This window comes from Papaver somniferum, chromosome 10 (genome assembly GCF_003573695.1).
Source record: "Papaver somniferum cultivar HN1 chromosome 10, ASM357369v1, whole genome shotgun sequence".
NCBI classification, from domain to species: domain Eukaryota; kingdom Viridiplantae; phylum Streptophyta; class Magnoliopsida; order Ranunculales; family Papaveraceae; genus Papaver; species Papaver somniferum.
Genome location: NC_039367.1, coordinates 12,368,382 through 12,378,146, shown reverse-complemented (window position 1 = coordinate 12,378,146; position 9,765 = coordinate 12,368,382). Strand labels below are relative to the sequence as shown.

The following is a 9,765-nucleotide window of genomic DNA, read 5'->3' as shown; positions in this document are numbered from 1 at the left end:
GAAAACTAATATAAGCTTGTACTGTGACTAAGGAAACTGATACAAACCTGATCGAGTCAACGAACGCACACGCATGTAATTTCTTCTCTTTGTTAATCCAGCTATTGGACAATTCAGCAACGCTAGATGAAGTGTAACCATAACTACAACCCTTGAAGAAAGCATTGGACCACTTTTCTTTTGGAATGTTGCGGCAGTAGTCAGCAACCCAAGGCCTTCCCAAATTAACCATTTCTTGAAGACCTTCCTCGTATGTTGCAGGAGAAAGAGCATATGTCGCCTTTCGGAAAGCATCAGTCACTTCCTTATACTTTTCGTCAGACTTTGCAATAGGTAAGTTTTTGTCCAAATGGAAGTAACAATATCTTTGATGAGAATCAGGGAACTCTTTGGGAATATATTTAACCAACCCTTCACCTCGGTCAGTCATAAAAGTGATTGGGCGATCATCATTCAAAGCCTCCTTCAGTTTCTTGAAAAACCATTCCCAGCTGATATTGTCTTCACCAGGTACTAAAGAAAACGTAAGCGGATAAAATCCTGCAAAAAGGAATTACTAGTTATGTTAAGCAACTAATATTGACACTACATATTGACATGCAGTTGGTTTACCTCTTTGTTGATATGTGAAAACCTGACACTACATAATAACATGTTAAGCAACTGATTGACACTACATTTTCACATGCAGTATGGTTTATCTCATACTCAGTAAGGTCAATATGTAGTATGTAGTATGGTCAATACTCATTGTCAGATAGTGAAGTAAGGTCAATATGAGTGACCTAACTACCAGACACTACGTATCAAAAAAAAAGAACCAGTTACCTTGATTGCCATTAAGACATGTTGCTGCCATGAGACCTCCTTTAAAAGTTCCAGTGAGAAATGTACAGTCACAGAAAATCATGGGACGATATAGTTCATATCCCGCTATACAAGCTTCAAAGCAAACAAAAAGTCTATTGAATCTTTTTGTAGCATCATTGAAATCGAAATCAATAAATGACCCAAGGTTTGTTTCCCTAACAGCATTCACCCACCAAGCAAGATCAGTGTACGACTTCACATCATTACCAAAAATCTGTTTATGCGACAACTCAATTGCATGATATGCGTGGTGATACTGGATTTCAATGCCACCACTAACTTTAAGATAATCTATGATCTCTGCTGGTGTTATGCGAGGGTTGTGCCTGACCATCTCATGAATTAGACTGTTCATGAGTTTTTTTGTAACTCTTGGATTCTTCAACATATAACCACCGCCACAGGTGTGCCTTCCCACATATTCGTTTATCTTAAAAACATCAATAGAACTACCAATGGCAGTTGCGTGAAGCTTCCATGAACAACCTTTCACACTACATACGGCGGTGAATCTCTCAAGGTCATTCTTCTTCTTAATTACCTCATATCCAGTTCTCATGCAGTATTTTTGGCATGCTATACGTACGGCATCAACACCACCATAGAATAATTGATCTGTATCATCAAAAATCTTATCCCAACCATCTGAAAAAAACACTCTTGACGCTTCTTTACCTTCTTTCAAATAACTATTCTTTGCACTGACAACTAAGTCTGCATTACTTTCAACTTCCATACGCCTAGACGCGCCATTTGAAATTACATCCACGTGCAAATCAAAGAAAGCTGATTGCTTTGAAGAATGTAATGCAGAGATGCCCTGGAGTGTTACATCGGCAAGAATAGGAACTATCGCTTGATTCTGGAAATAGTTAACCAGAATAGTCGATGGAGTCAACCAGCTCCACATATTACAGATGCAAAATTTCAAATCCTCTAAAGTTGAAAACGATGTAACCTCATATGCAAAATGATATTGCTTATGGTATACATGAGAATAGATGGAGAAGTCTGGTTTGGGAGCAACGTCAGACATGTTAACCCTGTAAATGATCCAAAAATTAACTAAGTCTCTGAATGGATATAAGTTATACATATTGATATGTATTGGCATCTACTGTATTGCACGATACATACTAAGAGCGCAGGCTATATGTAGTACGTATTGATATATAACATGTAGAATACCTAAGTCTCTGAATTCCTATACGTTATACATATTGATATTTATTGGCATCTACTGTATTTTAGTAAGATATATTTGCAGGCTATATCCAGTACGTATTGGTATGTAACATGTAGAATATATTTTACAACATATCAATATGTTTTGAGTTTCATCTTCTATAAATAGAAGAACTGCAGCTATATCAAAAACAGAATAGAAAATTACTACACGATCTATCTAACAAAACAAACCTATATCAAAAAATACATTAAAACAAACCTATATCAGATTACAAAGAAACTAAAACAGAACATCAGCAGAGAAAAGGTGATTATAGTAACATACATTGTTCGAATCTGAGATTAACCTAATTCGATTTTAAGATACCTAATTGAAACACACAAAAATCACAATGTAAATCGAACGGAAACTGAATTGAACAATATAAATCATCACAAAACTGAAATCATAAAAGAAAGATAACAATGTACATCATAGACAACTATTCTGATAGAAATCGGATCAGAATAAACCTAATTATTCATCAACATTCCAAGAACAACAACAGAGGAAGATGATTTACGAGATAAATACCTTGTTCGAATCTGATTTCGAAGCACAGATGATTTACGAGATAATAGTTGTGATGAGCCTAATTGAAAGACGCTACCAGATATTGTGATGAACCAAAACGCAGGAGCAGAGAAAACCAAAGAGAAACAATCTGAGATGAAAAAAAAAGAGAAAGAAACTGAATTTGATTTGTTCGTGGAGTTGCAGAAAGGGTATTTTTGGTACTTTTGAAAAACTTGTCTTGTGTGACCCGCACGTTTTGGACTAGGGAATAAATATTCTGGTCCAAAAACATGTTTTTGGACCAGCGGATAATTTTATTCTACGGGTGGATTAGAGAGTAACCGGTACTGGGTTTCCTGGACTACCTAGTAATTCCTAGATAGGTTTATCATGTAGTCCACCCGGAACCGATTATCAGTCCAAAAAAGATATAAAAAGTGAAATCCACATTGTTGCCCATCAGTAACCACGTGTGAACCATCGATGTGAAGTTTAGGGCATAAATTCACCTGGAACCGACAATTATCACATAATCTGCATATCGTCTCTCAACATTCAAATCGAAAAATTCAAAATGAATTTTCAAATCGAAAACTAGAGTTTTCAGTTTCATTAATCGAAAACCGCCTGAAACTGGTCGAAACCACCTGTAACTGAAAAAACTAGGGTTTAAAATCAGAGAAAACCGTTTCATTAATCAAAATGGTGAACAAGAGAACGATTAAACGAACAATCAAAGAAGTAACTGAAGAACTAAGTACACCTTCGCCAACAACAAAGAGGAAGACGAAAAATGTTGGTCCTTCACCAACATCAAAGAAGCCGACAGTTGCTATTACTCCTCCACGAACAACAAAGGGGAATAAAGGAAAAAAACCTAAAAATAAAAGGTATAACTTCTAATTTCTCCTCTTATTAGTTTTCCTTTAGTCAATTCTTATATTTTTTAAAGCTATTACTGCTGAATTAGTAGATCTTCCTTTTTCTGTTAACATAAAATCATGCATACCAATAGTGGTTTGATTTAATTGATTTTTTAGGGGTTTTTATTTGTAGAAATTACTGATTGGTATGCATGATTTTATTTTTCTGTAAAATGTTTAACTCGGGATTTTAGGTCTGTAATGATTTTAGTGTTCACTCATGATGTTTGGAACCAATACATATTGACATGTACTATGTGTGCAAAACATCTTTTATGCTTGAATAAAAGAATTGGTACATGTTGGTATGTATTGTTGTTAGGTACATGTCAATCTGGTACATATTGTTATGTGATGTTTTGATTTTCTTTGAACTAGTACAACTTGTATGATCCTGCAGTGCATGTCATTATGCACTGCTTAAACCCTTGTATGTTTCTTCAGTACATATTGATTTTTAATGTATGATGCAACAGTACATATCAATATGTACCTGTTAGTGTGTGAGTTATTTGATACTGCACAATAGTACATGTTGATATGTACTATGTAAAAGCCTTGTACATGTTGATGTGTACCATGTAGAAAGAATGCCAAATATCAAGGTATTAGATAGGTTTCTGATGCTTGTTGACTATGCAGGTAGTATGAAGAATGACAAAAAGAAAACAAAAACACCCGCCAAAAGGAAATTGTACAGACCAGGTTTAAAAGGAAATTAGGGTTGCGAAACTGGGATTGAGTGATGAACAGTTGCAAATGATAAGCGAGGCGTCATAAGGTCATTTATTCTTAATGTTTTGGTACACGGACTTCAATGAAAAACATTGGAAGAAGATTGAAGTAGCAATCACTAAAATGTTGCGATGTTTTAAGAGAAGCTCAGTGCCAAACGTGCTGACATTTGAGTTTGTAAGGCATGGAACAAAATATGTCCTGGCATCAACAACAAAAGAAATAAGAGTTATTTTTGGAATGCCAAGAACGCCGAGAAGGGAGTATGAAGATGTTAGGATGATGTCAAAGGGTGGATGGTGTCAATCCAAATTCTTTAAAAGGAACTTTCCTTTTGTTGTGAAGAAGGCTGAAAAGTTCACGATACCAATGATTCAAAAAGCCACATTGAACCTTCTTACAAGAACTCAAGTTGATGTGAAAAACAAGGAGGTTGCTCAAGAAAAACAAGCAAGTGAAAATGAGGAAGGGACTGAAAGCGAAGATGATGAAGCTAAGTGAAGAAGATCAAGAAAGTGAAGAAGAAGAAGATGAAAGTGAAGATGATAAAGATCTTGTTAGGCTTATCTGCCTCTTTATGTGCATTACACTTTTTTTCACTACAAAAAGAAGCATTCAGCTTGACTGAACAATACATTGATTATGTTGCGAGGCTGCAAAGAATGTGTCCTGGCCAGATCTTATTCATTCCCACTTAGAGATAGAACTGGATAACAATTATGAGAATGTAGAACACACTACTGGTTGTGTTACCTATTTTCCGGTGAGATTCTTCACTTGCATAAGATAGTCATTTTCGTAGTTTGTTGTACAGTAAATTCATAATGTAACATTCCATATTGGTCAGTACATATTAATATATATTGTTCTGTTGTGTTTCCCTACAACTTTGAGAGCATACCCATTTGGTAAGACCAGTTGACGTAGTGACGAAACCTCCAGGAATGTATGTACCGAGAGCTGCTAAATGGAATTTGTCAGAGCTATGTCCTGAATTCCTAAAGGATATCGACACTAGTGAATACGAGGTAATCCATTATTCGTTTGTACTTTAAAAAATTTGAGTACATTTTTTGTTTTTGAAGCGGTTAACTGTCATAACATATTTGTCTGTATTGCAAAACATATTAATTTATAGTACATATTTGTTTGTACTTTAAAAAATGATACAGTTCAGTGAATATTTCATTACCGGGTACACCAATCAAGAACGACAAATTCTGAATCGAATTTCAAGAAGGCTTAATGAGGAAGGTAATGTTGCTAAAATGGTAAAAGAGAAACAAGGTGCCAATGAAACTCCAACTGAAGAAAAGGAAGAAGAGCCTGCAGACAAACATGATTGGTAAGCAAAATATGATGATTTGAGGAAGGTAATATGTGATAAATGGGCCGAGTTGAATATTATGCATCAAAACAGTAGATCGCTCGATGCTTCAATGCTTCTGCAAATGTTGACAGACATACACCTTAAAGTTTCACCTTCACAGACGGAAGATGATATATATAGTCCCGTTAGTTTGGGTACTGACCCAACAAATGAAAATGTCACATTGCCGACTAAAGCTGATTTAGAGCAGGAGGTTGAAAAGCTGGGAGAGGGAAATAGCAAGAACAACACACAAGTAAGTGGAAAAATTGCTTGAATACTTGCCACTTTTCGGTGCATGTTCGTGTGTGATACCTACAGTACATATTGATATGTATTGAGTTGTATATACTACAACACAAATCAATGTATACTGCTGAAAATGGTAGTTTATGGTTGATATGTAATGTTGATTGTTTGAATTCTTACCACTTCTGGTGTATGTTTGTGTGTGATACCTATAGTGCATATTGATATCAAATCAAACAACCCCTTTTGCTGACGCCAACGAAACTGTTGAAGCTCATAAGAGGGGTGTATGGCATGGTGATGAAGATTATATGATCCGAAGTTGGGATAAAATCAATTTGGAGCAGGAGGGTGAAAAGTTGGAAGAGGAAAATAACAAGAACAACACACAAGTAAGTAAAAAAAAGTCTTGCAAACCCACAACTTTTGATATGTACTGCACTGTCAGATTCATATTTTGGCGGTACATATTGATACATACTATTATGATACTACAATAAAAAACGAGGAAGCACTGCCCCCTCGACCCCCGTAATTTTCAAATATGTTAATTGCTTTTACACCATACCTTGAAGGTTGATTTACTTGAACTCCAACAAGGAGCAGCGTCAAAGTTGATTGAAAGTATAGGAAAAACAATCGATTCTATTAAAGATATGCAGCAGAAACCTGATGGTCATGGCGTTAAAGCTCTGGCAGAGAGAATGGTAACTACAAAATTACCTTTGATTTCAGACTTGCTGCAGGTGGAGGAAGTTGAAAGATTCTCAATGGAACAATTTTTAGACCTTGCAATGAGCAGCAAGGAACTTTATGTTGAATAATATATAAAGTTCTCCCAAGAGCATGGTAGTGTTTCAAGCCCTACTCTATTTGGGATCGACATTCGCCATATGTTTTATAATTTATATGAAAATTATTTGCAACGTGTAGAAGAGCAGCAAGTTACAGATGATCATGCAGTTGAAGTTACAAATGATCCAAAGGTATATATTATACTTGTGGTGTTTTAAATTATTCAGTTTTCATTTGAAAACAAGTTACAAAATGATTCCAAAAAATGCTGGATAAAAACATGCAGGATAACATGGAGCGGGATGCAGAAAATTTGGGTATCGAGTTACAGCTGAATGATGACATAGTGCACGATATTCAGATGCAAGATGCTGACAAATTGGATGATAATGTGGGTAACTCCTCCTTGAATGATATGTTCATGGTTTTTTGTTATTTTTTATGATTGAATGTTATGTTTGTAACACATCAAAAAATCGAAAAAAGTCAGTACATACTGATATATACCACACCCAGATTCATATTCTGAAAGTACATATTAATATGTACTGTGTTTCTGTGTTGATATGTACTGATATGTACCACACCTGATTCATATTCTGACAGTACATATTGATATGTACTGTTGTCAGTACTTCCTGGGATATGTACTGGTAGTTATTTTGAAATAGTACATATCATTATGAGTGTATATCTATATGACGTTGACAGTACATATTTTGGTATACTGCAGCAAGATGCCCTAAGTCAAACGTCAAGCGACGTGCCACTGGCCACCAGGCTTCAAAAGATGCTTACTGCAAATTGCGAAAAGGTTGCTGCCAAGAAGGTTGCTACCAAGAGACCTCCCGAAAAGAAACCTGCAAAAACACCTTTCGGACCAATAACTCGTTCTAATCCTCAAAAAAGGGTGGATCCCAATTTCGAAAGTGGAAGTAAGTTCCCCGGTTCGTTCAAAGAAAAGGCGAAGTCGAAAGCTGTTCAACAAGAAACCACACTGCCAATGAATAAAAGGAAAAAACCAGAGCCATTTTTGGCAGATGCAAAGAAAACTAAGTTGGCGAAGTCGAAAGCTGTTCAACAAGAAACCACACTGCCAATGAATAAAAGGAAAAAACCAGAACCACTTTTGGCAGATGCAAAGAAAACTAAGTTGGCGCTCAAAAATCGTAAGAAAATCTCCACTATATAAGCGGATAACGGCAAAACAAAAATGAATCCTTCTTCCATACTATGAGCATGCAAGTCGGTTGTAAGTACTTTCGACATTTCTTTTTACGTTCCATATCAAGTCTGTAGTACATATATGTTGTTTGTAACTATAAATTATCGTAAAAAAATGTGCCAGCTCAATTGCTTGGCAAGTAGAAGATTTGGTGTTCAACAGAAAGTTGAAGCAAGACCTCCTAAACTACGCCAAGTATGTTGATATGTACTACTTTTGACGGTACATATTCATGTGGGTTGAAGAATGTTACTTTGTGATCAGTTTTTTTATATATAAAAAAAAGGTATTGGAGATAAAATTTTTTACTAATAACGAGGGGCACCCCCGTAAGAATATCACATAACCAACTGTAAAGTAAAGACAAATATAAGGAAAGGGAGAATTTTGTCTAACAGAAAGTAAATGAAAAAATAGGGGTCTAACAACACCACCCAATATTTCGCTTAGCAATCTGTATGGACTAACTCCGAAATACTTTCTAGAGAATCAACTAGACAGTTAGACTCAATCCAGGTAAAAGTATCTCAAGGAATTAATATCTCTCTCTTGTTTTAATTTACTCGAGCTAATAGAAATCAGCGAGTCTTTAATCAAACACAAAGAATAACTTGGATGGTACCAAAAACCAATATCCAAGGATCAATCAATGACAATCAACAACCAAATGTTGGATTACTCTAATTGATGATCTAACACAGAACCTGTATTATTTCAATTATAAAGATAAAACAATATAATGCGGAAATTGAAATAACACAGACACCAGAAATTTTGTTAACGAGGAAACCGCAAATGCAGAAAAACCCCGGGACCTAGTCCAGATTGAACACATACTGTATTAAGCCGCTACAGACACTAACCTACTCCAAGCTAACTTCGGACTGGACTGTCGTTGAACCCCAATCAGTCTCCCACAGACCCAAGGTACAGTTGTACTCCCTATGCCTCTGATCCCAGCAGGATACTGCGCACTTGATTCCCTTAGCTGATCTCACCCACAACTAAGAGTTGCTACGACCCAAAATCGCAGGCTTTAACAATAAAAAATTCTATCTCACACAGACAAGTCTATCAAAGGATCAATCTGTCTCCCACAGATAAACCTTAAAGGTTTTGTTCCGTCTTTTGATAATAATCAAAGTGAACAGGAACCAATTGATAATCCGGTCTTATATTCCCGAAGAACGACCTACATAAATCAATCACCTCACAACAATCTTAATCGTATGGTAGCGAAACAAGATGTTGCGGAATCACAAACAATGAGACGAAGATGTTTGTGATTACTTTTTATATCTTGCCTATCGGAGATATCAATCTCAAGCCAATCAATCTGATTGTACTCATACGATATAAGATGCAAGATCTGATCACACAACTACGATAAAAGTAGCATCGGTCTGGCTTCACAATCCCAATGAAGTCTTTAAGTCGTTAACCTGGTTAGAAGAAGAAAAAAACCAAAGTTTAAAGGAGAAACGACTCTAGCACGCAAACTAGTATCACACATAAGGTATGGGGATTAGTTCTGCACAATACTAGATGTCTCCTTTATACAGTCTTTCAAATCAGGGTTTTGCCTTGGTAACAAAGCAATCAATATCCACCGTTAGATGAAAACCTGATTTAGATTCAAGCTAGTATTTCTCAACCGTTTGATCGAAAACTTAGCTTGTTATACACACTTGACAATGCACGCTTCTAGGTTTGTTAACCGTACCCAAACGCATGCACTTGTTGGTTCAACAATAGTTAACCAATTGGTTAGCCATATGAGCATTTCATATCAACCATGTTCTTCTTCGCCATAACTAGTTCAAGTGACTTCAAATGAACTAGTTAGAGAGTGTTC

General features: G+C 36.0%; 1 protein-coding gene across 2 annotated transcripts; it reads left to right on the top strand.

Annotated features, from left to right (window-relative positions):
* The first annotated feature begins 3,115 nt into the window (after window positions 1-3,115).
* LOC113318308 lies at window positions 3,116-8,211 on the top strand. Of its 2 annotated transcripts, XR_003344420.1 has the most exons (8): window positions 3,116-3,504; window positions 4,180-5,300; window positions 5,445-5,897; window positions 6,106-6,282; window positions 6,466-6,739; window positions 6,824-6,876; window positions 6,972-7,076; window positions 7,419-8,211. XR_003344420.1 is itself a non-coding variant. In XM_026566453.1 (7 exons), exons 5-7 carry the CDS (start codon window positions 6,784-6,786, stop codon window positions 7,875-7,877), a joined length of 657 nt encoding a protein of 218 aa, XP_026422238.1. In that variant the 5' UTR covers window positions 3,119-3,504; window positions 4,180-5,300; window positions 5,445-5,897; window positions 6,106-6,282; window positions 6,466-6,783; the 3' UTR covers window positions 7,878-8,211. The 2 variants fall into 2 exon arrangements, 1 of the variants encoding a protein (XP_026422238.1); XM_026566453.1 differs by having other exon boundaries at window positions 3,119-3,504; window positions 6,466-6,876.
* The last annotated feature ends 1,554 nt before the right edge of the window (window positions 8,212-9,765 follow it).